This window comes from Nyctereutes procyonoides, unplaced genomic scaffold, assembly GCF_905146905.1.
Source record: "Nyctereutes procyonoides isolate TBG_1078 unplaced genomic scaffold, NYPRO_anot_genome, whole genome shotgun sequence".
Lineage (NCBI taxonomy): Eukaryota > Metazoa > Chordata > Mammalia > Carnivora > Canidae > Nyctereutes > Nyctereutes procyonoides.
In genome coordinates this window covers 53,717,252-53,745,170 of record NW_026575125.1, presented here as the reverse complement: position 1 = coordinate 53,745,170, position 27,919 = coordinate 53,717,252, and the positions used below count along the sequence as shown (strand labels likewise).

The 27,919-nt window shown below is 41.9% G+C and overlaps 1 protein-coding gene across 1 annotated transcript in view; it reads left to right on the top strand.

The window, feature by feature from the left end:
* The window catches only part of MSN (moesin), a 71,829-nt gene that overhangs the window by 40,904 nt on the left and 3,006 nt on the right, over positions 1 to 27,919 (top strand). The window contains exons 3-11 of the mRNA XM_055338802.1: positions 9,031 to 9,126; positions 10,521 to 10,795; positions 12,419 to 12,502; positions 13,195 to 13,341; positions 14,567 to 14,663; positions 16,474 to 16,637; positions 25,968 to 26,098; positions 26,359 to 26,519; positions 27,798 to 27,890. Of these exons, the coding sequence (XP_055194777.1) occupies positions 9,031 to 9,126; positions 10,521 to 10,795; positions 12,419 to 12,502; positions 13,195 to 13,341; positions 14,567 to 14,663; positions 16,474 to 16,637; positions 25,968 to 26,098; positions 26,359 to 26,519; positions 27,798 to 27,890 (1,248 nt within the window). The remainder of the gene's footprint in view (positions 1 to 9,030; positions 9,127 to 10,520; positions 10,796 to 12,418; positions 12,503 to 13,194; positions 13,342 to 14,566; positions 14,664 to 16,473; positions 16,638 to 25,967; positions 26,099 to 26,358; positions 26,520 to 27,797; positions 27,891 to 27,919) is intronic.

The following is a 27,919-nucleotide window of genomic DNA, read 5'->3' as shown; positions in this document are numbered from 1 at the left end:
GGATAACTGTGGAGGGAGGGTGAGGAAGGCATAATTTAGAACCCAGGGTAGAAAAATTCTTGAAAAAAAGAGACTTATTAATTTCAAAAAGCCACAAGGCATGATAATTCTTTGCTAGTGTTGGTTTGATTTGTGTATTGTGGGTGTTGTTCTGTAGGAAGTCCAGATGGTAGGGAGCCCTGGACAGATGGTGTGCTACTTGTGAAAGTAACTACTTCCGAAACAAAACCTTTGAGAGACTTGAATCTTTTATACTAGATAGAGGAAAGGGAGAAAACCAGTAAGTTCATGATTTCTTATCTGGAAGATCAGTGTTGTTTTGAAAAATATCATTTATTGAGCACTTACAACGAACTAGCCTTTCCTAGGTGCTTTAGTCCTTGCAATGATCATGTCTCTGAGAGGTAAAAGAACATTCTCTAGGTTATGATGTTAGTGAGTTGTAATATGAAATTTCAAATACAGCTCTGGGTATAAAACTATAGTTTTCCCACTGTAATAGTATTCCTGCATGAATGAGGCTGTTTGAGTTGAGAAGACTTTAAGAGGAGATGTGTTCTCTGTCTTGAGATTTCTGAGGGGCTGTCATAGGAAGGAGGGAGCAGTAATTTTCTGTGAGGTCAGATGGGGCAGAGCTAGGATCCTGTGGATGAAAAACAGAAAAAGATTTGAACTCAGACAAGGATTTGAGCATCTAGCACCCTGGAGGCAGGTCTGGATGAGAATCCACAGAGGTATGTGTTCACAGGCTATTTGGGGATATGATCTATTCCCTCTCTCTAACTTGATGAGTCATAGGGAAGAAGTCTATTCTGTCTGGCCTTTGAGACCCATTATTCAAGGAGGCCCTCCTGGTGCCATCGGGGCCTAGGAGGAAGGGGTTGGACTCTTTATAAGGAATTGACAAAAGCTCTGGGGCCATCCTGGAACCCAGAAATTGTCTGGCCAATGACTAGAGAGGAAGCTGACTGGAGAGGAAGCACCCTCTTTGGTACCAGTAATAAATAACTGGGAATAATAGGAATTCATAGCTTGAGGAGACACAAGACCTGGTAGGAAAGGGAAGTATGGCCCATAGTTTCTCCATTTGCCTTTGGGAATGTACACATAGCTAGGGAATGGAAAGAACACATTTTGCTACAGCAATTCTGTCACTTACCACCACTTCTAAAGCCTGAGGTTCTTTAGAGGGCTCTTGATTACCTAGGTGCCACTAAAAGGCAGTGCCACCACCATGAGTTCCATTTTGAGAACCCCTTGCTTGGCTCTACCCCAGCCAGTGGTTCTAACTGTACCTACCCCTTCCTTCAAGATACTGAGCTGTGCAAAAAAGGTGAAGTCTCAGAGCATCCATTCACTTATTTGTTCATTGACTGATTCACTATTGACTGAAGGTCTACTGTGTCTCAAGACAAATCTCTAGACCTATCAAACACATCTCTATCCTTAAGGATCTTGGAGTTCCTTATCCTATAGAAGCAGAGAGAAGTAAATGCAACACAACTTTCTTCCCACATAGCATAAAACACCCTTTAAGATAAGGTTATGTATGGAAGTGATGTAGTATATAAAGTATGGGATTTAGTGTCATCCTTGGGTGCAAATTCTGTCCTGCTATCTAGCTCTGTGACCTTAGATGGCTCATTTAACCTCTTAGGACTTTACTTTTCTCAGTAAAATGGTAACCAAACTAATTTCAGAGATTTTGTGGTCTTATTTAATCCTCAAATAAGTAAAGTGTCTTGTGTATAGCAGACATTCGAATATTGGTTGTTCTTATTAAGGGCTAAATAAGTAGTAGAAATTGCCCTAGGAGTTCAGATAAGGGAGCCATTAAATCAGGCAGCTTGTCTGGCTTGTAAAGTCCTTAGGATTTGTGGACTCTGCATTGACGGCAACAACCTTTCCTTCTCTTTCTTCCATTTTTATTTTATAAAATAACATCTATCATTATAATAGTAATATACTCATCTTATAGATGAAGGACTTAGGCTTACAAGGGTGAAAAGACCTGTTTAAAGTCAGATAGCTAGGAAGTGGTATAGTGGCTTGAATCAAGGCATATATCATTTGCAGTTTTCCCAGTGGCTTTTGTCAGCTGTGTCTTCTGTGACCTCCTCTCTTTTTTGTCTGTTCCTATTCTGAGTGGAGGAAATTTTTTCCCTAAACCTAGAATCCTAGCTGAGTGTGTTCTACACTGTAGAGCAGGTGGCCGGTTGAATACAGGCAGTGTAGAGTATCAGAAACAGCATTGGTGGCAGCCCCCACCAGAACTTTCTAGTAGTGCATTGATTTGCTTTCAAGAGGGTGGTTGATGCAGCTACTGCCAAGACTGTAGTGGGATCTCAGTGGGCCTCAGGTGTTTGGGCATTGATGGGGTCTGCACATGATTTTTCATGCAGTTTTCCTTTTGAGGCTTCAGTTTCCCAATCCTGCTCTGGGCTTCTGAAGTGGCCCATTATATCACCAGTTGGTTTACTAATATAGATGCATGGGGGATATGGAGAGGAGGGCTCTGGGCTCTGGAATTGACCTGATTTCCCCTTCCCTCCATAGACCTCATATGTAGGCAGCCTTTACGTGCAGAAGAGAGACAAAGAGGGTTATTTCTTACATCAGATGCTCCTAGTAATAGTGAGGATTTTCTCAGAGGCAAATCTCTTCCCCTCACTGAACCTCAGTTTTCTAGTTTGTGCTGCTTGGACTTTATACTGCTTCACAGTCTGTTGTGAGGGTTTCTGTTGTGTGGCTCAATAGAATTAACAGCCAGTGTCTTAAACACTGAAGTCCTAGTTTCTGTAGGTATATATGGCAGGTTTTAGGAGGTACACAGACCTATGGGCAGAATTTGATCCAGTATCTTAGAGCATTAGTTTTACTTGTGATGTTATCTATTTCATCATTAAAACATTGGGGTGCCTACGTGTCTCGGTTGAGCATCTGACACTTGGTTTTGATTCAGATCATGATCACATGGGTTGTGGGATTGAGCTCTACTTCAGGTTCCACACTCAGTGAGGAGTCTGCTTGAGAATTCTCTCCCTATGCCCTCCCCCCACTCATGGGCATGCATGCCCTCTCACTCAAATAACTAACTAAATAAATAAATCTTTAAAAATAAAAAAAGGATATTTAAGGAGTAAAATGTAAAATGTGCAGATATATTAAAATTAAACCTGAAGCTTCAAAGAAATTCTGGCTTTAACCATTTACGTATGTTCCCCTACCCTTTTTGTCCTCTGGGTATACGCATTTATTATTTTCTGCTGCTCATGGATTTCTTCCATGGCAGATTTGAGAAGTGGTAGTTCAGGCCAGATAAGTTGGCATTCTGGAGTCAAAGGGAGCCAAGAAAGATTCTTTTTTCTCCTTTTAATCAGAGATGGAGCCATTTATGAGTAGACTGGGAAGGACCCTAGTCACTCTAGTCACAGATATTGTTCCTAGAACAAGGACCTAGAGACTCCCTCCCTCTAGAAAATAAGATTTCTCTTTTCTTTTGGGTGGAAGTCTCAGCTGGAAGCATGCAAAGCTTGGCCTCATTTCCAAGTGGAGACATGAGTAGCCCAATCAAATGATTCCCAGTACCCTGTGAAGCTTAAATGGGAGATTTCCTTATGACCTGGAGTTTAGGGGTTATCTGTTTTATCCTTTGTTTTTTTTTCCAGTCTCAGTTCTGACTTTACATCATATTTCCTTCCCTCCACACCCTTATTTCCTCACTTTGGGACTTCAGTGGATGCTGAGAGAGATTGCTCATCTCTCAAAGCCCTGAAGCCTAAGGAAGTGGAAAATTTATATGCATCTGACTTTGCTGTGTTCATAAAGGAAGGGGCAGAGTTCAGAGAGATTAAAATTTGCTACTGATCTTGAAATATATATTTTTAAATATCACTTTAGCTGTTATTTGTTCAACTGCTCCTCAGAGATACTGCAGATCCTAGAACTATTTTGGGCCCTGTTATATTCTTCTCATTACATCCCTACTCATCCTTCTAGTGAAACAGACAACATGGTGCAAAACGAAGCGAAGGAGCTCACTCCTGGAACCTCTAGGACCAGCCACATAGTCTGTACCTGCCTTAGTCCTTTTTTAATTCTGGGGTTTCTGAGCCTCTACAATTGGTACAGGCAGAGGCCAGTTGCTGTCCTACCAGTTCTGTTCTGAGTCTGCCATCCCATGACCTAGCGTCCTGGCCCTAATGGTCCATCTTCAGTGTGCCTCTTTGTCTACTGGGACTGAATTACTTCTTCCCCACCAATTGCATCTAGACATACTATTCTTCTACAACCCTGTGGAAAATCATTAGAACTGTTAATTGGGTTCTACCTTAAATATAGGATGAAATAAGAGGTACATTAAGTAATCTTTTATATCCATACCCTACCCCTCTATCCTCTGCAAAAAAAGCAAATATCACTTTTCAACATGAACATTTTTATGTTCTCCATCTAAAACTTATAGGGAATTCCTATTGCCTATTATCTTAGACTCAGGGACTCACCTTGCCATTGAATCATGGAAGTCTTTTGATCTTTCCTTAACATAACCCACATACAACTTATCTTTTTTTTTTTTTTTTTTTTTTTTTTTTGGATAAGGCCCACACCGATTATGGAGGGCAATCTGCTTTATTTTTTAAAAATTTCTTTTTATTGGAGTTCAATTTGTCAACATATAGCATAACACCCAGTGCTCATCCCATCAAGTGCCCCCCTCAGTGCCCATCACCCATTCACCCCCACCCCCCGCCCTCCTCCCCTTCCACCACCCCTAGTTCATTTCCCAGAGTTAGGAGTCTCTCATGTTTTGTCACCCTCTCTGATATTTCCCACTCATTTTCTCTCCTTTCCCCTTTATTCCTTTTCACTATTTTTTATATTCCCCAAATGAATGAGACCATATAATGTTTGTCCTTCTCCGATTGACTTACTTCACTCAGCATAATACCCTCCAGTTCCATCCACGTCGAAACAAATGGTGGGTATTTGTCATTTCCAATGGCTAATATTCCATTGTATACATAGACCACATCTTCTTTATCCATTCATCTTTCGATGGACACTGAGGCTCCTTCCACAGTTTGGCTATTGTGGACATTGCTGATATAAACATTAGGGTGCAAGTGTCCTGGCGTTTCACTGCATCTGTATCTTTGGGGTAAATGCCCAGCAGTGCAATTGCTGGGCCATAGGGCAGATCTATTTTTAACTCTTTGAGGAACCTCCACACAGTTTTCCAGAGTGGCTGTACCAGTTCACATTCCCACCAACAGTGCAAGAGGGACCTATCAGATAAAGGGCTAGTATCCAACATCTATAAAGAACTTATTAAACTCAACAGCAGAGAAACAAACAATCCAATCCTGAAATGGACAAAAGACATGAACAGAAATTTCACAGAGGAAGACATAGACCTGGCCAACAAGCACATGAGAAAATGCTCCGCATCACTGGCCATCAGGGAAATACAAATCAAAACCACAATGAGATACCACCTCACACCACTGAGAATGAGGAAAATCAACAAGACAGGAAACAACAAATGTTGGAGAGGATGTGGACAACTTATCTTTTCTAATCATGTTCCTAGTTACTCAAGTCAGCAAGAGGTAGGTGGGGAATGGGAATCTATTTCTTTTTTTTTTATTTCTTAGTCATTTACAAATAACCTAATTAGTGGAATAAATGTGAAGGAATAAAGAGGCCATAAGTCACACCATTTTAGTAGATGGGAAAGCTGGATAGATGGGGAAGCTAAGGCCCAGAGAGGGAAATGTGTTGCCTTAAGATGACATAGCAAATTAGAGACAGAAGGGAGACTTTCACTCAGGTTTCTTGATACCTGATTTAAGCTATGAAAGGGAGGGTGACCATCATGCATGCCCTGGGGGCAATAAAGGTTGAGGATTTGGGGATATGGCTTCTCCCCAAAGTGGTTGTTGACTGAGCCTAGTGGAAAGCCAGAAATGATCAAAGTTCATTACCTGGCTGGGATATGTGGGCAAAAGAGAGATAAAGAAGTTAGTTACTTGGGAACTCCAGGGTTCCTAAGCTCATATGAATCCTTGGAATTAAAAGAGGACATTCTATAAAAGAAAGGGTACAGGTTTTGAAATCATACACATCAGGATTCTAATCTAGTCTCTATGGTTTTAGGTAGGTTGCCTCTTTTTAGCGGTGTGCAATTAAAAAATATATATTTAAATTCTAGTTGACATACAGTGAAATATTGGTTTCAGGGGTAGAATTCAATGATTCATCACTTACATAAAACACCCAGTGCTCATCACAAGTGCCTTCTTTAATATCGATCACCCATCATAGGTCATTACCCACCCACATCCCTCCATCAATCCTATTCTCTATTGTTAAGAGTTTCTTGTGGTTTGTTTCCCTCTCTCCTTTTCTTTCCCCCTTCCCATATGTTTCTTAAATTCTACATATGAGTGAATCATATAGCATTTGTCCTTCTCTGGTTGACTAATTTCGCTTAGCATAATATATTCTAGCTCCATGGACATCATTGCAAGTGGCAAGATTTCATTCTTTTTGTTGGCTGAGTAAAATTCCTATATATATCTATATATATATCTCCCACATGTTCTTTATCCATTCATCATTTCATGGACATTTGGGCTCTCTCCATTGTTTGCCTATTGTTGGTAATGCTGCTATAAGCAGGGTACTGGGCAGCCCTGGTGGCTCAGCGGTTTAGCGCCTGCCTTCAGCCCAGGGTGTGATCCTGGAGACCCCGGATCGAGTCCCACGTCAGGCTCCCTGCATGGAGCCTGCTTCTCCCTCTGCCTGTGTCTCTGCCTCTCTCTCTCTATCTCTATCTTTATCTCTCTGTCTCTCATGAATGAATAAATAACATCTTAAAAATAAAAAATAAATAAACAGGGTACATGTACCCCTTTGAATCTGAATTATTTAATTTTGATTCAGTTTGCCAACATATAGTATAATTTTATACTTTGGGTAAATACTTAGTAGTGCAATTGCTGGATCATAGCATGGTTCTATTTTTAACGTTTTGAGGAACCTCCATACTGTTCTCCAGAGTGACTGTATCAGTTTGCATTACATTCCCACCAACAGTGCTAGAGGATTCCCCTTTCTCCACATCCTTGCCAAGACCTGTTGTTTCTTGTGTTGTTAATTTCAGCCATTCTGACAGGCGTGAAGTGGTGTCTCATTGTGGTTTTGATTTGTATTTTCCCTTTTTTTTTACTTTTCATTTTTTTATTTTTATTTATTTTTATTTATTTTTTATTATATAAATTTATTTTTTATTTGTGTTCAATTTGCCAACATATAGAATTTTTTTAATAATAAATTTATTTTTTATTGGTGTTCAATTTACCAACATACAGAATAACACCCAGTGCTCATCCTGTCAAGTTACCCACCTCAGTGCCCGTCACCCAGTCACCCCCACCCCCCGCCCAACTCCCCTTCCACCACCCCTGGTTCATTTCCCAGAGTTAGGAGTCTTTCATGTTCTGTCTCCCTTTCTGATATTTCCCACTCATTTTTTCTCCTTTCCCCTTTATTCCCTTTCACTATTTTTATTATATATTTGTATTTTCCTAATGATGAGTGATGTTGAGCATCTTTTCATGTATCTGTTAGCCATCTGGATGGAAAAGTGTCTATTCATGTCTTCTAGGCAAGTTGCCTCAAACTTTTGTTTCTTCATTTGTAAAATAGAGAATAGATATCTCAGGGTTGTTCAGTGTTTAGTACCTGGTATATAATAGATGCTGAATAGTTTCGAGCTACTTATTCCTTGGGACCTCTGAAGCTCTAGATTGTAAGCCTTAGGAGTGACTATGGGGTCTGGCTTTGGGTGCATAGTAGGAACTTTGTGGATATAGTGGAGGTGTGTGTGTGTGTGTGTGTGTGTGTGTGTTGAGGGGAGATATGATTTATTCACAAGGAAGGAAATTAGCAATATTGGGTTCTTCTTTCCTATTTCTATCTCCAGGTAAATTCCTTCACCTCACTCTTCAACCTCCCCTGCCCACCCCTCAAGAAAAATAAAAAATACGACTGTCAGCATAACATCATTAGAATGTGGGTCAGCTTTATTGCCTCCATCTCCAGTGGTAGGCATGCTAGGGTTCAGCTGTCAGCCAGAACCATTAATATACTAATGTCAGGGACTAGAAAACAAACCCCACCTCCTGGCTGGCCTCCCTTTCCTACCACTGCTTAACTAAGAGGCTCAGAACACCAGGGGCCACTTAGCTACTGAGATACTCACCCTGTTTCTACACTCTCTTTTCCACTTTCAACCTGTGTGAGTAGTAAGGGGAATCACAACTAGCCTCTAATCAGGGCTGGAAAGAAGCATATTAGCACCCAGACATAGCACATCTTTGGAGTATATAGATACCACAGTGCCTGCTATGTCTCCCCAAACCCCAAACATTCTTTCTTGGGGCATTGTAAATGGGACTCAGAAGAGTATGGGCATATTCCTAGTTGCTAAGATAAAGGAGCAACATAGAAGATATAGGAGTTAAACTAATAATCTCTACTTCCAGCCTGTAATTCATCCTGGAGTAGAAAGGCACCTGGCATAATAGAGGGAAGAATTGGCAGAAAACACTGGATTTGAATGGGTTTGGAGTCAAACAGACCTGCCTCTGCTATTCACTAACTGAACCTCCACTTCTCAGAATCTTACTTTCATTATCAATAAAATGGGCCTAATTGTAAATGTATCACAGAACTATTGTGAAAATCAAAGGGGATAATGAATATAGTTATTGGTGTGTGGTAGTGGTCCTAAGTGATGAATCTGTTTCCTACCTCAGCAGAAGTATTTTGTGTAGAGAGATGCTGATATCATTTGACTGCTGCCCAAGTGTATTTCTTTGTCAGACCCTGGACACCTTATGTCCTTTAAAATCCGGGATCACGTCAGTTTAACTTTTATGTCCTCTATGCCTGGCACAAAGTAGGCATTCAGTCATTGGCTGTTTTTTGTTTGTTTGTTTGTTTGTTTGTTTTCTTTTCTAGGTGGTGAAAACTATTGGCCTGAGGGAAGTTTGGTTCTTTGGTCTGCAATACCAGGACACTAAAAACTTCTCCACTTGGCTGAAACTCAATAAGAAGGTAACTGCTTACCTCATTGTTGGATTTGGAATTCATTCCTCCATCATATCTTATTCAAGGGAGTAATATGTGCTAGCTGGCAAATCCAGGGCTGTGTTTTTCACCGGGTGGTCTATTGAACACTAGATCAGAATAAGGGCAGAGGACCCAGCTAAGGCAGAGCTCCTACCCTGTTTCCATTTGGACTTCTAACACTGAGAATGGCGAGTGTCCAGGAGGAAGAGAGCCTTCCCTTTCTCCTGGGAGCACTGTCTTAAACTTCGGCTTGTTTTATACCATAGTCATTAATGGCTTTTCTTTTTTCTTAAGATATTTAACTTATTCATCCATGAGAGACACAGAGAGAAAGGCAGAGACACAGGCAGAGGGAGAATCAGGCTTCCTGTGGGGAGCCCAATGGGGGCTCGATTCCAGGACCCTGGAATCACACCCTGAGTTGAAGCAGATGTTAAACCACTGAGCTACCCAGGCGTCCCCTGCTTCTCTCTTTCTTGATTTTCTCTCTCCCATAGGCATCTACACATAAGTTTATTAACATACATATTTTTTTCTTCAACTTCTCATTTCAATTGTAGCTAGTTAACATAGAGTGCAATATTATTTGCAGGTATAGAACTTAGTGATTCATTGCTTACATACAACATCTGGTGCTCATCACAAGTGCTCTCCTTAATACCCATCGCCTATTTAACCCATTCTTTCTTGATTTTCTATCTCAGATAACTCCAAATGAGATGATTTGAGTAAAGGCATATTCAGGCTCTTCACCTCCAAGCAGTCTTACTGAAGGAACATGGTCATGTTCCTCCATCTCAGTATTCTCAAACTTCCTAACTTTATCCTTGGAGGTTTCCAATGTCCTGTGGCTTATGTTTCTGATTGTGTCTAGGGATAAGTGCCTCACATTCTGGCAAAGTCTGATTTTCCTGAAGAGTGGAGACTTTTTTGCTGGACAAATGTGGAGCTGTTAAGAGCCAATTTTAGGCTTTAAAAGACAGCCTAGTTTGTTTTCGTTTAGCCAATTCCCAGGCCCCAATGATACATACCAGTTTTTACTTTGCTAATTTATGGTGTTGAAGGAGCCTTAAAAGAAGAGTTTTCTTAAGCCTAACCTCAAAGTTTAGGGGCATTTGTCATATTGTCAGATAGTGGTGGCTTGAAGGCTTATGACCATCACTGGGTATAAGGTCATTTCAGGAAGGAATCCCCAAAAGGAAGCAATTATAGACATGGGATTGGGTTCCCAGTGAAAGCAATGTATCTCTTTTCTGAATTACCAGAACAGTTGCCACTGGCTCTTTGGGATTAGCCAAATTGATGACCTTTCAGTGTCTCTCCCCACCCTACAACCAAAGTCTATTTTTTGAAACCCCATAACCGCTTGTTTCTCCCAGGTGACTGCCCAGGATGTACGAAAGGAAAGCCCCCTGCTCTTCAAGTTCCGGGCCAAGTTCTACCCTGAGGATGTATCTGAGGAATTGATCCAGGACATCACACAGCGCCTATTCTTCCTGCAAGTAAAGGAGGGCATTCTCAGTGATGAGATTTACTGCCCACCTGAAACTGCCGTGCTGCTGGCCTCCTATGCTGTCCAGTCTAAGTATGGCGACTTTAATAAGGAAGTCCACAAGTCTGGCTACTTGGCTGGAGACAAGTTGCTGCCACAGAGGTAAGGTGGTGCCTTTAGTCATCTGCTCTGGCAAGGAGGAGGTCTGTGGCTGACCAACCCTTATTATACAGGGACTGCCATATCTGTTCCTTTCTACTAGTGTCTGTCTGAAGACCATTTTATGAATACTGGTTTTTCCTTTGCTAATTTATGGTGTTGGGAGAGCCCTCAAAGAGGAGCTTTCTTTTTTTTTATGATAGTCACAGAGAGAGAGAGAGAGAGAGAGAGAGAGAGAGAGAGAGAGAGGCAGAGACACAGGCAGAGGGAGAAGCAGGCTCCATGCACCGGGAGCCCGATGTGGGATTCGATCCCTGGTCTCCAGGATCGCGCCCTGGGCCAAAGGCAGGCGCCAAACCTCTGCGCCACCCAGGGATCCCCAAAGAGGAGCTTTCTTAAACCTAACCTCAAAATTTGGGGGCAGTTTGTATAAGAGAGACATATCTGCATATGGCACCATACCCTGTTGTTTCTCTGACTCTCAAAAGGCTTTTTTCCCTCTCTACTTTGGCCTAATTACAGAATTGTGTTACTCTGGAAGCAGGTGCTTATACAGAGACAGATTGACTCGTCCTACCCTGGTTCCATTTTTCAATCCTTTTCTCTAATTTAGACCTCTTATATCAGAGGTTCACAGGAGGAAGGGAGAAATACCCAAGCCAGGGATATGAGGGAGCTCCAACAGTCTTTAAATACTAATAAAGAGTGTACAGAGCTTTCTGCTTTTATAAACTTCAAAGCTGAAAGCTTTCAAACCTCATTATTTTTTGTTTTAGCATCACAACAATACACAAAATGAATAAGACAGACATATCTTATTTCCTGGCTAAGGAAAGAGATCAAGGTGCTCACTCTGAGCTGCCAGATCTCTCACAGCTCATTTGAGGTGCCAGACCTGGAACCCTAGTCTCTTGAATTTTTAACTCTGGGTTTTTACCTACTGCATCTAGTGGCCATTTTTATAAGCTTTTGGATGGAAGGCAAAGTTATTCTGGGAGCCTCAGTCCCATTGGAGCTGTGGCGTATGCACAACTTACCTGAAGGTATTAGGGATAATGGCTGTGCCCTAAGACTCTCTCTGAGTCTGCTTTGATGTCTGAGATGGCATATTTAAAACAAGTCTTGTTTATGATCTAGTGGATCTGGGAACTTGAGCCTGTTATTGGACTCAGTTCTCTGTTCTCTAGTAACTGGCTGTAATCTCATCCCTGAGCAATTTTCTCATAAACACAAACTATTGGTCCCACGAGGATCTGGGAGAGAGTGTCACACCTCCTCTGTGAAGCCCATCTCTACTCTTAGCTCCTCAGGTCAGCATAGACTCCTGATATATTACTGCCTTACTTGGAAACCACAGCAAAATATTGGATTTTCTGGTTAAAACTACAAAGGAAGGTGTTTCCATTGTCTTTATTTTCTACCCATTCTAGTATCTCTCCTACCTCTCAGGCAACTCCCTATGTCTACTTAATACCTCCTGCTATAATTTCAGTCTACTTCCAGTATGACCTCAGTGGGTTGACTCTATATCTTCTTTACCTCAACCCCTCAGAGTGCTTAGTGGGCTTCCCTTCACTCCTGAATTTGGGGTTTTGTGCTTGAAACTACTATCTATTGTCTTTCCAGGGTCCTAGAGCAGCATAAACTCAACAAGGACCAGTGGGAAGAGCGGATCCAGGTGTGGCATGAGGAGCACCGAGGCATGCTCAGGTAAATATTACCCTAGCAACTCTGGGTTCTACTGCTTTTGCAGGGAGAATAAGAGTAGGTTCTGGGGGAAAGAGGCAAAGGACTGGGGGTATTGGAGGATGTTGGAAAGAAAGGGATAGGAATGCAATTATAGGGGAAATTAGAGATAGAAGGCAAATTAAGGATCATTATATAGTTATATATTTTTGAATGATGGCAACTGATAGCCTAAATAGTTTTTACCATAAAGAAGCAAGAGGGACCTCAGGATCCCTAGAGAGCTTCTGGAGTACCAGGAACTCCTCCCCAAGAAAGAAATGAGGAAGGAGCCCTATAATCATGGCAGATCAATTGGGCATTGTCTAGTTGGGGAACAAATTTTATTTTGCCATCACCACACCATTTGGGCTCTGCTAAGAACATAAGAGGTTTCATTGCAGCTAAAATACCAGAGGCTACCAAGAGTCAGCCCACCCTTATTCCCCTTGAAAACCTCAGATCTTAGGCTCCTGTCAGCAGGTTTTGTTTGACAAAAGTTAGGTTGTGCTCTATTTTCCATCATCTCACCTTTTTTCCCCTTCCCCCCACTCCCCCGCAATGGCAAGGTTCTTATCAGAAGTGCAGGGCAGATAGGCTATCTCCCTGGGTCTGATTCACAGGTTCCACTCTATAACAGCCCCCTCTCCCCACCCCACCTGAAATATGTTATTTAGGGAAGATGCTGTTCTAGAGTATCTGAAGATTGCCCAGGACCTGGAGATGTATGGTGTGAACTACTTCAGCATCAAGAACAAGAAAGGCTCAGAGCTGTGGCTGGGGGTGGATGCCCTAGGTCTCAACATCTACGAGCAGAATGACAGGTATAGCTCAGAGTTCTCTTAGTTAATTTGGACTATTCTGACACCTAGGGTTCATCATGAAGTAGGACTCTACCTCCTGGGTCCCACCTGGGTCCCACCTGTTTCTACCTGGATCAGCCCAACTGATTGCACAACCTTCCAGACCTCTAAATCTTGCATTGACTAGACTTGTACCATCCAATATGGTAGTTGCTGGCTACATGTGGCTATTAAACTCTTGAAATGTGGCTACTCTTTAATTGAGATATACTGTAAGTATAAACTATACACAAGACTTTGAAGACTTAGTGTGAAAAACAGAATGATGAATATCTCAATATTTTTTAAATATTAATTTACATGTTCAAATTACAGTCTTTTGGATATACTGGGTTAAATGAAGTGTTCTTATAGTTACTCCTACCTGTTTCTTTTTACTTATTTTCATGTGGCTACTAGAAAATTTAAAATTACATGTGTGCCATTCATTATATTTCCATTGGACAGCATTAGCCTAGTACCCATCCTGTCAGGATTTGTAATTAATCCCACTCCTATAGGATGATTATATGCCTTTTGGCCAATATTACCTCTTGCTATATAGACTTATCTCACTTGCTTATTTTTTTCCCTTTGTCTGCTCTTTTTCCCTTTGTCTGGTGAGGTTGGATGTAATAAATGATTGTTCCATGTAACTTCTTTTTTTTAAAGATTTATTTATTTATTCATGAGAGACACACAGAGAGAGGCAGAGACATAGGCAGAGGAAGAAGCAGGCTCTCTGCAGGAGCCCAATGTGGGACTTGATCCCGGAACTCCAGGATCACGCCCGGAGTCGGAGGCAGACGCTCAACCGCTGAGCCACCTAGGCATCCCAAGTTCCATGTAACTTATTAATCTTGGAGCTCATTGTTTACATTCTTCCCAACTGTTAAAACCTTGGGTAGAGAGTCCCAGTAAAATAGGGCTAGAGATTCTTGTGAGAGATTTTTACAAGGTCCATGCCGCAACAAAAAATACAATAAAACAAACCTTAGAGTTTGGGACAAGGAATAATAGGTTGGTTGTGGTATCAGGAGATCCATTTTGCACCCTCAATGCTGGCAACTGACCTGGTGATTAACACTGGCTGAGCTGACAATGAATCTTCCTCCTTAAGTAAGAAGTTGGGGGTGCAGAGGGCAAACCACCAACCCTCCATGTCCTTCTTGTCTTTCCTTTGTCCTGATGTTCTTGTTCTCTACAGACTGACTCCCAAGATAGGCTTTCCCTGGAGTGAAATCAGAAATATTTCTTTCAATGACAAGAAATTTGTCATCAAGCCCATTGACAAAAAAGCCCCGGTAAGTGATTCCTCTTCCTGGCCAAGACAGGTACTTGCCAAGACCTGGATAATGTTAGGAGAAATCATGTCATTGTATGTTTCTCTCATTTTTTTTGTGGAGGGGGGTGGGAATAGGAGGCCCAAAAGGAGATTGGCACTGGAAGGGGACATTGATGACAATACATGACCAGAAGGCATCCTGCGACCTGTGTGTTAGGAAAAGCATAGATGAGGGAGAGCCACAGGCAGTCTAAATGCTGCCCCTTAGCCACTGTATTCTGCTGTCCTTATGCTCTGGAGTGGAAACAAAGAGTGCATCTTATTTTTTAAAGCATCTAGGCTCCACAAAGTGAAACTGTATATGTACTTGATTTATTTTTAATTGTGAAGAAAAGATAAGGTCAGGAGTCCAGATCCAAAGATGATCTTCCAAACTTTCTTTTTGGTATAACTTTGCTACTGTACTCTCAAGACTTATCTCCAGAGCAACCCAACAACAAAAAAGGGCTTTGGGTCCAGTCATTCTTCTAACATGCTCACCATACTTTTCACCTACTCAGCTGCCTGTAGCTGATAAGACTGGAAAGCTGGTGATTGAAAGTAGGATAGAAAACAGAAAAGGGTCTCCTCTTTTGATGTACCTTATGTCTAACAAAGGTCAAAGGCCATGCCGAGACAGAGCCTTCTCATGAGGCCTCAACATTTTTCTCCAGCCCTAAGGTCTCTGAACTTCTGCTGCTAGGCACTTTATATATGTTACTGTGTTTAACCCTCAACAACATTACCAGGTAGGTAGTAGCATATCTATTTTATAACTGAGAAAATTAATGTTCAAAGAGATAGAGTGATAGGCATTAAGTAGTGCACATGATGTGATGACCACTGAGTGTTATATGCAACTGATAAATGATTGAGCACTACATCTGAAATTAATTGAATTTGAAAAACAAAAACAAAAACAAAAATTCCCAAAGAGATTTAGTGATTTGCCCAAGATGACACAGCTAAAAATGGTAAATCTGGGGTTTATACATAGGTTATTTGACCTCTAGAGCCCGTGCTCCTTCTACTGCACACTAAGTTATATGAAACAGTAGTAGTTTGGGTTCAGTGGCAGAGGAACTGATAGTTAGCCCATTAGTTGGTAACCTTGGTCCAGTAGAATTTGTAGTAAAAAACTGAGACTCACTGGATTTTCTGTGTGTGTGTGTGTGTGTGTGTGTGTGGTTTTACTTTTTTCTTAAACTGCTGCTGTATTCAAGTTTTGGGAAAAGGTAGGTAACAAAGCCAGCTGAGATTGAGGGTTTATTTAGAAAACAATAACCAGGACAATCAATGTTCAGATTTATGTATATATTTACAACTTGCCTTATTCCAAAAAATGATTTATGGGGCTTTTGTCTAGGATATGCTTTTATGAGATTACAGAAACAATCCAGCCCTCCATACTGTACTCATCAGTGTATTATGCAGGGATTATTGGGCCTCTAAGATTTAGCAGGATCCCTAGGTAGCAGATAGATTCAGTTCCTGTCTTTCAATTAGATTGGGGATATTTTAGGATGCAATGCTTTCATAAGCAAAGGCTGAAAGAAATTGTGGTTTGTTGGAAAGAGCACTAGTTTCAGTGTCAAGAAGCCTGGGTTCTAGTCCTTGATTTGCTACTAGTCTACTTTGTTATCTTGGACAAGTCACTTCACCACTCTGATAATTAATCTTCCTATCTGTAACATGGGAAAATTGGGCTAAATAACCCTTCCAATACTTTCAAAAGGTAGAAAATCACCTTCACCTGTCAGTCCAAACTTATTTTGATTGTTTCCCATCAGGACTTTGTCTTCTATGCTCCCCGGCTGCGGATTAACAAGCGTATATTGGCTCTGTGCATGGGGAACCATGAACTATACATGCGCCGCCGCAAGCCTGACACCATTGAGGTACAGCAGATGAAGGCACAGGCCCGGGAGGAGAAGCACCAGAAACAGATGGAACGGTAGGTTCTGTGGAACTGGAGTGGAGGCTGGAGCTTGAGCAAAGAAGGTTCTCAAAAGTGTCAATATTGATAAGGAAAGACATGAAGCCATCCTGGGATGGGGAGAGAGAGAGAGCTGTAAAGGGATGACACCTCCTCCATTAAGTCTCAGGCATATCAGGGAAACACAAATGAAAACCACAATGAGATACCACCTCACACCAGTGAGAATGGGGAAAATTAACAAGACAGGAAACAACAAATGTTGGAGAGGATATGGAGAAAGGGGAACCCTCTTGCACTGTTGGTGGAATGTGAACTGGTGCAGCCACTCTGGAAAACTGTATGGAGTTTCCTCAAAGAGTTAAAAATAGATCTGCCCTACGACCTGGCAATTGCACTGTTAGGGATTTACCCCAAAGATACAGATGCAATGAAACGCCGGAACACCTGCACCCCGATGTTTCTTTTTTTTTATAAACTAATTTTTATTGGTGTTCAATTTACCAACATACAGAATAACACCCAGTGCTCATCCCGTCAAGTGTCCCCCTCAGTGCCCGTCACCCATTCACCCCCACACCCCCCCTCCTCCCCCTCCACCACCCCTAGTTCATTTCCCAGAGTTAGAAGTCTTTATGTTCTGTCTCCCTTTCTGGTATTTCCTACCCATGTCTTCTCCCTTCCCTTCTATTCCCTCTCACTATTATTTGTATTCCCCAAATGAATGAGAACATATAATGTTTTTCCTTCTCCGATTGACTTATTTCACTCAGCATGATACCCTCCAGTTCCATCCACGTTGAAGCAAATGGTGGGTATTTGTCATTTCTAATGGCTGAGTAATATTCCATTGTGTACATAAACCACATCTTCTTTATCCATTCATCTTTCAATGGGCACCGAGGCTCCTTCCACAGTTTGGCTATTGTGAACATGGCTGCTAGAAACATTGGGGTGCAGGTGTCCCAGCGTTTCATTGCATCTGAATCTTTGGGGTAAATCCCTAACAGTGCAATTGCTGGGTCGTAAGGCAGGTCTATTTTTAATTCTTTGAGGAACCTCCACACAGTTTTCCAGAGTGGCTGCACCAGTTCACATTCCCTCCAACAGTGTAAGAGGGTTCCCTTTTCTCCGCATCCTCTCCAACATTTGTTGTTTCCTGCCTTGTTAATTTTCCCCATTCTCACTGGTGTGAGGCGGTATCTCATTGTCGTTTTGATTTGTATTTCCCTGATGGCAAGTGATGCAGACTATTTTCTCATGGGCATGTTGGCCATGTCTATGTCTTCCTCTGTGAGATTTCTCTTCATGTATTTTGCCCATTTCATTATTGGATTGTTTGTTTCTTTGCTGTTGAGTTTAATAAGTTCTTTATAGATTTTGGAAACTAGCCCTTTATCTGATATGTTATTTGCAAATGTCTTCTCCCATTCTGTAGGTTGTCTTTGAGTTTTGTTGACTGTATCCTTTGCTGTGCAAAAGCTTCTTATCTTGATGAAGTCCCAATAGTTCATTTTTGCTTTTGTTTCTTTTGCTTTCGTGGATGTATCTTGCAAGAAGTTACTGTGGCCAAGTTCAAAAAGGGTGTTGCCTGTGTTCTCCTCTAGGATTTTGATGGAATCTTGTCTCACATTTAGATCTTTCATCCATTTTGAGTTTATCTTTGTGTATGGTGCAAGAGAGTGGTCCAGTTTCATTCTTCTGCATGTGGATGTCCAACTTTCCCAGCACCATTTATTGAAGAGACTGTCTTTCCTCCAGTGGATCGTCCCTCCTCCTTTATCGAATATTAGTTGACCATAAAGTTCAGGGTCCACTTCTGGGTTCTCTCTTCTGTTCCATTGATCTATGTGTCTGTTTTTGTGCCAGTACCACACTGTCTTGATGACCACAGCTTTGTAGTACAACCTGAAATCTGGCATTGTGATGCCCCCAGATATGGTTTTCTTTTTTAAAATTCCCCTGGCTATTCGGGGTCTTTTCTGATTCCACACAAATCTTAAAATAATTTGTTCTAAGTCTCTGAAGAAAGTCCATGGCATTTAATAGGGATTGCATTGAACGTGTAAATTGCCCTGGGTAACATTGACATTTTCACAATATTAATTCTGCCAATGCATGAGCATGGAATATTTTTCCATCTTTTTGTGTCTTCCTCAATTTCTTTCAAAAGTGCTCTATAGTTTTGAGAGTATAGATCCTTTACCTCTTTGGTTAGCTTTATTCCTAGGTATCTTATGCTTTTGGGTGCAATTGTAAATGGGATTGACTCCTTAATTTCTCTTTCTTCAGTCTCATTGTTAGCGTTTAGGAATGCCGTTGATTTCTGGGCATTGATTTTGTATCCTGCCACGCTACCAAATTGCTGTATGAGTTCTAGCAATCTTGGGGTGGAGGCTTTTGGGTTTTCTATGTAGAGTATCATGTCATCGGCGAAGAGGGAGAGTTTGACTTCTTCTTTGCCAATTTGAATGCCTTTAATGTCTTTTTGTTGTCTGATTGCTGAGGCTAGGACTTCCAATACTATGTTGAATAGCAGTGGTGAGAGTGGACATCCCTGTCTTGTTCCTGATCTTAGGGGAAAGGCTCCCAGTGCTTCCCCATTGAGAATGATATTTGCTGTGGGCTTTTCGTAGATGGCTTTTAAGATGTCGAGGAAAGTTCCCTCTATCCCTACACTCTGAAGAGTTTTGATCAGGAATGGATGCTGTATTTTGTCAAATGCTTTCTCTGCATCTAAGGAGAGGATCTTATGATTCTTGGTTTTTCTCTTGCTGATATGATGAATCACATTGATTGTTTTACGAGTGTTGAACCAGCCTTGTGTCCCGAGGATAAATCCTACTTGGTCATGGTGAATAATTTTCTTAATGTGTTGTTGGATCCTATTGGCTAGTATCTTGTTCAGAATTTTTGCATCCATGTTCATCAGGAATATTGGTCTGTAATTCTCCTTTTTGGTGGGGTCTTTGGAACTAAGGTGATGCTGGCCTCATAGAATTAATTTGGAAGTACTCCATCTCTTTCTATCTTTCCAAACAGCTTTAGTAGAATAGGTATGATTTCTTCTTTAAACGTTTGATAGAATTCCCCTGGGAAGCCATCTGGCCCTGGAATCTTGTGTCTTGGGAGGTTTTTGATGACTGCTTCAATTTCCTCCCTGGTTATTGGCCTGTTCAGGTTTTCTATTTCTTCCTGCTCCAGTTTTGGTAGTTTGTGGCTTTCCAGGAATGCGTCCATTTCTTCTACATTGCCTAATTTATTGGCGTAGAGCTGTTCATAATATGTTTTTAAAATCGTTTGTATTTCCTTGGTGTTGGTAGTGATCTCTCCTTTCTCATTCATGATTTTATTAATTGGAGTCTTCTCTCTCTTCTTTTTAATAAGGTTGGCTAATGGTTCATATATCTTATTAATTCTTTCAAAGAACCAACTCCTGGTTATATTGATCTCTTCCACAGTTCTTCTGGTCTCAATTTCGTTAAGTTCTGCTCAAATTTTAATTAACTCTCTTCTTCTGCTGGGTGTCGGGTCGATTTGCTGCTTCTTTTCTAGCTCCTTTATGTTTAAGGTTAGCTTTTATATTTGAGTTCTTTTCAGTTTTTGAATGGATGCTTGTATTGCGATGTATTTCCCCCTCTGGACTGCTTTTGCTGCATCCCAAAGATTTTGAACAGTTGTATCTTCATTCTCATTAGTTTCCATGAATCTTTTTAATTCTTCCTTAATTTCCTGGTTGACCCTTTTATCTTTTAGCAGGATGGTCCTTAACTTCCACGTGTTTGAGGTCCTTCCAAACTTCTTCTTGTGATTGAGTTCTAATTTCAAGGCGTTATTGTCTGAGAATATGCAGGGGACGATCCCAATCTTTTGGTATCTGTTCAGACCCGATTTGTGACACAGTATGTGGTCTATTCTGGAGAAAGTTCCATGTGCACTTGAGAAGAATGTGTATTCAGTTGAGTTTGGATGTAAAGTTCTGTAGATATCTGTGAAATCTATCTGGTCCAGTGTATCATTTAAAGCTCTCGTTTCTTTGGAGATGTTGTGCTTAGAAGACTTATTGAGGGTAGAAAGAGCTAGATTGAAATCACCAAGTGTATTATTATCTAAGTATTTCTTCACTTTGGTTAATAATTCGTTTAAGTATTTGGCAGCTCCCACATTCGGGGCATATATATTGAGGATTGTTAAGTCCTCCTGCTGGATAGATCCTTTAAGTATGATATAGTGTCCCTCTTCGTCTCTCACTACTGTCTTCGGGGTAAATTTTAGTTTATCTGATATAAGGATGGCTACCCCTGCTTTCTTTTGAGAACCATTTGAATGGTAAATGGTTCTCCAACCTTTTATTTTCAGACTGGAGGTGTCCTTCTGTCTAAAATGAGTCTCTTGTAGACAGCAAATAGATGGGTCCTGCTTTTTTATCCAGTCTGAAACCCTGCGCCTTTTGATGGGGTCATTAAGCCCGTTCACGTTCAGAGTTACTATTGACAGATATGAGTTTAGTGTCATCATGATATCTATTCAGTCCTTGTTTTTGTGGATTGTTCCACTGAACTTCTTCTTAAAGGGGAATTTTAAGAGTCCCCCTTAAAATTTCTTGCAGAGCTGGTTTGGAGTTCACATATTCTTTCAGTTCCTGCCTGTCTTGGAAGCTCTTTATTTCTCCTTCCATTTTGAATGAGAACCTTGCTTGATAAAGTATTCTTGGTTGCAGGTTCTTCTCATTTAGGACCCTGAATATATCCTGGCAGCCCTTTCTGGCCTGCCGGGTCTCTGTGGAGAGGTCTGCTGTTACCCTAATATTCCTCCCCATGAAAGTCAGGGACTTCTTGTCTCTAGCTGCTTTAAGGATCTTCTCTTTATCTTTGGAATTTGCAAGCTTCACTATTAAATGTCGAGGTGTTGAACGGTTTTTATTGATTTTAGGGGGGATCTCTCTATTTCCTGGATCTGAATGCCTGTTTCCCTTCCCAGATTGGGAAAGTTTTCAGCTAGGATTTGTTCAAATACATATTCTGGCCCTCTGTCCCTTTCGGCGCCCTCGGGAACCCCAATTAAATGTAGGTTTTTCTTCCTTAGGGTGTCATTTATTTCCCTTAATCTGTCTTCATGGTCCTTTAATTGTCTGTCTCTTTTTTCCTCAGTTTCCCTCTTTGCCATTAACTTGTCTTCTATGTCACTCACTCGTTCTTCCACCTCGTTAACCCTCGTCGTTAGGACTTCTAGTTTGGATTGCATCTCATTCAATTGATTTTTAATTTCTGCCTGATTGGATCTAAATTCTGCAGTCATGAAGTCTCGTGAGTCCTTAATGCTTTTTTCTAGAGCCACCAGTAGCTGTATAATAGTGCTTCTGAATTGGCTTTCTGACATTGAATTGTAATCCAGATTTTGTAACTTTGTGGGAGAGCGGGCTGTTTCTGATTCTTTCTTTTGAGGTGAGGTTTTCCTTCTAGTCATTTTGCTCAGTGCAGAGTGGCCAAAAACAAGTTGTATATGGAAAAGGAGAGACAGAGAGAGAAGAAAAGGAAAGAGAAAGAGAAAAAAGAAAAAGAAAAGAAAAAGGAAAAAAAGAAGAAAAAGAGAAAGAAAAAGAAAGAAAGGTGAAAAAAAGGGGGGGTGGGGGAAGCAATCAGAAATCAAAAAGAAAAGAAAAAAGAAAGACCACGGGGGAGTATCTTCTGATTCTGTATACTTTAAGTCCCTGGAACAGGGACAGAAACAGGAACAGGTCCTGTCTACCTGGTCTTCTGGGGGAGGGGCCTGTTGTGCTGATTTTCAGGTGTTAGCACTTGGGGGAGCTGCTCTGCCCCTGCCTGCTGCAGGGCTCAGTGGGGGTTGTTTACCCCGTGAGGCCCCAGGAGGAACAGCCGCAGTTGCTATGGCAACTCTGGAAGCCTGGATTCAGCCTCCGCAGGAACTATGGGGCTCTCTGTCTGCAGGGCCTGGAGGCTCCCGGGCGGGGCCGGTGATCTGTTCAGCTCGGGGCAGGAGCGTCCTTGCTGTCCTGGCCCTCCCGGCCTCTGCCTGTCCCGGGGGAGGCCGGATCCTAGGCTGTGTCCCGGCGCCCTGTGCTCCGGGGCCTGCGCTGTTGGATTCGCGCTCCCACCCCGCAGCCCCCTCTGTGGAGCCGCTCCCGGCCCCGCCGTGCGCGCTGCAGCCCTTAGGGAGCTCGGCGCACTCTCCTGTGCGAGCAGGTGTCTGTTAGTGTCCCAGGGAGCCCGAGGGCATCCTCGCCCTCCTGGGTCCTGTTCCAACTCCCTGCGAGCCCCTTTCCGCCCGGGAAGGTTGGTGCAGCTCCTGCTTCTCCGGGACGGGGCTCTCCTGTCCTGGGGACACTCGCCCCGGCCTTAGCCCGGCTCTTCGCGGGGCCCCTCCCCCTCGTAGGACTTTTGTTTCTTTATTTCTTTTTCCCCCGTCTTCCTACCTTGATAGAAGTGCGAACTCTTCTCACTGTAGCATTCCAGGTGGTCTCTCTTTAAATCTCAGGCCGAATTCGTAGATTTTCAGGATGATTTGAAGGTTATCTAGGTAATTTGTTGGGGACAGGTGATTTGGGGACCCTACTCTTCCGCCATCTTGCCCCTCCTCCCACCCCGATGTTTCTAGCAGCAATGTCCACAATAGCCAAACTGTGGAAGGAGCCTCGGTGTCCACCAAAAGATGAATGGATAAAGAAGGTGTGGTCTATGTATACAATGGAATATTACTCAGCCACAAGAAATGACAAATACCCACCATTTGCTTCGATGTGGATGGAACTGGAGGGTATTATGCTGAGTGAAATAAGTCAGTCAGAGAAGGACCAACATTATATGTTCTCATTCATTTGGGGAATATAAAAAATAGTGACAGGGAATAAAGTGGAAAGGAGGAAAAATGAGTGGGAAATATCAGAAAGGGAGACAGAACGTGAGAGACTCCTAACTCTGTGAAATGAACTAGGGGTGGTAGAAAGGGAGGTGGGCGGGGGGTGGGGGTGACTGGGTGATGGGCACTGAGGTGGGCACTTGATGGGATGAGCACTGGGTATTATTCCATATATTGGCAAATTGAACACCGATAAAAAATAAATTTATAAAAAAAAAGGCTCACGCATCCCCCCTTCCCCAGGAAGCAGGTATTAGAAGCCTAGGATTTCAGAGGCTCACAGGAGGGAGGGTTATTTCATAGTTCCAGATTTTCTCTGACCCTCATGCCATTGCTCTTCTAGACAGATTCTGAGTTGCTCTGGGCTATCCGACCAGTGTAGTGGCATTAGCAGAAAGCTCTATGCAAATTTAAACATGGAGTCTGTAGGGATTTTTGAGTGGAATTCAGTAGAACCACCAGAATTTTCCTTATGAAGCCCCTATGCTCTATAATCTCCTTGCTACTGAAAGGCTCAGCAACAGTAACATCAACTTGGGAACTTATTAGAAAGGCAGAATCTGACACCCTACTCCAGACCTACTGATTCAGAATCTGTATCTTAAGATCCTAGGTGATCAGTTCTCCAAAGAAGGAATGCAAATGGCCACAGGCATGTGAAAACATCCTTAGTCATTAGGGAAATGCAAATCAAAACTACAGTGAGGTACAGCTTGATAACTCACTAACATGTATATAATAAATAAATACAGAAAATAATAGCTATTATTAAGGACATGGAGAAATTGGAACTCATGTAAATTGCTGGTGGAAATGTTTCAGCTACTATGGAAAATAGTTTGGTGGTTTCTCAAAAAAGCTAAACATAGAATTACTATGTGATCCCACAATTCCACTCCTAGGTAGATATTCAAAATAATTTGAAACAGTACATATACACAAGTATTCACAGTAGTGCTATTTATAATAGTCAGAAGGTAGAAACAGCCCAAATGTCCAATAAATGAATGAATAAGCATTATATAGCCATACAATGGAATATTATTCAGCCATAAAAAGGAATGAAATACTGATATATATTACAATGTGAATGAACCTCTATAATATTATGCTAAGTTAGAGAAACCAGACACAAAATTTCACATACCGTATGATTCCATTTATATGAAATATCCAAAATAAATAAATCTGTAAAGGCAGAATGTAGGTTGGTGGTTATTAGGGGCTATGGGAAGGAGAGATAGGAAGAAACTCATGGCTATGCGATTTTGCTTTGCGTTGATGAAAATGTTTTGGAACTAGATAGAGGTGGTGAGTGTACAACATTGTGAATGTACTAAATGCCACCAATTTTTCTTTTGCTTTCTAATGGTTACTATAATGTGAATTTTGCCTCAATAAGTTATTTAAAAAATAAGATCCCAGGTGATTACTATGCACGTTAAGGTTTAGTAGGTACTCTGTCATAAAGAGTTTGGAGCCTTGGGAGGCTTCTAATCTAGTAGGCTAGAAAAAGAGTCCTTGTTTGAGAGGTTAGACACCAGACTTCTTATTTATTCAGAAAAAAATTACTGAGATTGAGGGCAGCTTACAGAGCTGGATCTGGCAGGATCTTTCTACCATCGAGGACCTCACAATCTGGTAGGAGAAAGAGAAACAATATATACATACTGTTCAAGGTATAAATGCTGTGTCATTTTTCAATCAAATATTTATTGAGCAGTGAAAAATAAAACAGACAAAAATCTCTATCCTCAGGAAGCTGACATTTTAGTGGGAAGAAGCAGAAAAAATAAGCAAATAATAGATATATATAAGATGGTAAGAAGTGCTGTGGAGAAAAATAATAAAGAGGAGGGATGGAGAGAAGGATAGGCCAAATATTCTAAGGGCACAGATAAAGAAAGATACCTAGGCTAGGGTGAGAAAGCAACTTCCTGGAAGAAGTTTTGGGGCAAGAAAAAGTGAATACTTGTTCTAGATTTGCAACAAATTCTGGGAAGAAAAAGAGCTTAGAGCTGGGCTTCAGAGGGCCTGCAGAATTTGGCCTAAGGACTGATACCCTAGCCATAGAGATCAGTGGACTTGAAGCAAAGTATCCCAGCACAAAGTCAAAACCTGACTCCCTATAACTATGAGGTAGACAGGGCAGGACTCATTAGGTCATTTTACAGATAGAGGTACTGAGAACAAGAGCAAAGAAATGACATAGCTAGGGTCATCCACTGGTTAGTAGTAGAGAGTAGAGTAGAAGAGCTGGGAGTCCAGGTTGGATCTCCTGACTCTGGGACAAACTGACAGGGTATACTGATGCACATGGGACTATGATGTGAGAACAGGATGTAGAGATAAGGGAATGTAGTCCCAACTCACAAACTCTAAGTGCATTGGATGGGTATGAGCTGAGGATCCAGGGCCAGGGAGCCTTAGGGCCTTTTCATGTGACTTATTCCATCCTTTCTTTTTTCTTAGTGCTTTGCTGGAAAATGAGAAGAAGAAACGTGAGATGGCAGAAAAGGAGAAGGAGAAGATTGAACGGGAAAAGGAGGAACTGATGGAGAGGCTGAAGCAGATTGAGGAACAGACTAAGAAGGCTCAGCATGGTGAGACTTAGAGTCAGTCACCTTGGAGACTTGGTTTTCCAAGAGCCTCACTCTACAAGTTGGAGACCCTTCTGCCTGAGCTGCAGACTCAGGCTATATAATCCATATGTGGCTACAGACAGATGAAAGATGGGGCAAGAGGAGGAGTGCCCAGAGCTTTCTGCCAGCTGTGCCCTGGGTAAAGCATTTCTAGGAAGGAAACTAGGTGTTCCTTCCATGTCTGTATGTTTCACCACATTTCCCACTTCTTCTCTTTTCAGAACTGGAAGAACAGACCCGCAGGGCTCTAGAGCTCGAACAGGAGCGGAAGCGTGCCCAGAGTGAGGCTGAAAAATTGGCCAAGGAACGTCAAGAAGCTGAAGAGGCCAAAGAAGCCCTGTTGCAGGCCTCCCGGGATCAGAAGAAGACCCAGGAACAGCTGGTAAAACTAATAAATGGGCCAGGATTGTGGTACATGAATTTTCTCCCCTGTCTGTCTACCTATTCAGTTACCCCTGCCTGCAGGGCTGGCTTCTTCCAGCAGGGTACCAGTCCACAGGCCCACAGCAGTTAACTTATTCAGAAGTAAGCTATAAAGTCACTGGTGTGGCCCAGAAAGGGATGCAAACAGTCTTCCCCAACCCTTATTTTTTTTCTACTTTCTTAGCTCTTGGGGATCCAAGCTGATGACCTGACAATGGAAAGGGAAGAAGGAAAAAAGCAAAGGGACTTATATTTAATTGACTACCTACTCTGTGTTACAAGCTATGCTAGCAACTTTTCCTTTTCCCTTACTTTCTTATTTCCTCTCCCAATAACCCTATGGCATTAAGCTATGTGGGATATTATGACCAGATTAGGAAATTAGAGCTAAAGAAGGTTTAAGATACTTGTTAAAAATCACACAATGTGGCTGAGTAGGATGAGAACCCATTTTTACCTCTCTTTGAAGGCTTTTTTCTCTAAAAGCATATGCAATTATGCATTTTAGACTATGTGTCTATGTATTTTTCAGGGGAGGAAGGTGAACATCTTTACTTTCATCTTTACTTACTCTTTTGACTCAAAAATTAGAACCTATGTCCAAATTCCTTGATATATGCTCTTCTCTTCTACTGTTTAGAGTCTGAGTGTAGGAACTAAGACCTAATTTACCAGGGGGAAGCTTCCTCTAGGAGATATGTCAAAGGTGTGAGGATGTGCATAAGCTTTTCCCTTGTTTAGATTCCCTTGTGACACTACAGTGCCTTTCTTATACTTGTCCTGGGAGGAGTCTTAGTGGAGCCCCCTGAGCATTCTAGGAAAACAGGAAAGAGTCTGGCACTTTAGGCAGTGACATGGTGATCTCCATAGCTTTACAGAGGCCCTAAGTATGCAGTGGGCAATAGTGCATGTGAGAGAGAAAGAGAGGGGGAGGGAGGGATAGAGAGAAAGAGAGATAGAGAGATGAGGAAGAAATAGATGATGTGTTTTTGTTCAGGTGGTCTGTTGTCTAGGTGCAGATCTGTGACTTATAAGGAAATGTTTTGGAGTTGATGAGAAATAGTAGATCTGGGAATCAGAGTGGTCCACCAGGCTTCCTGGAGGAGGTGTGGTAAAAGGGCTTCCAGGATGGTATGCAAGTGGAACAGCAGTTTCTCCAGGGGAACTGGGGTTGAAGATAACCTGGGTCCTGAGGACCAGAAGGCTCAGATCTCACAACCTTCCAATTTATCCATAGGCCTTGGAAATGGCAGAGTTGACAGCTCGAATCTCCCAGCTGGAGATGGCCCGACAGAAAAAGGAAAGTGAGGCTGTGGAATGGCAGCAGAAGGTGAGACACAATGCCCAGAGGAAAAGCAT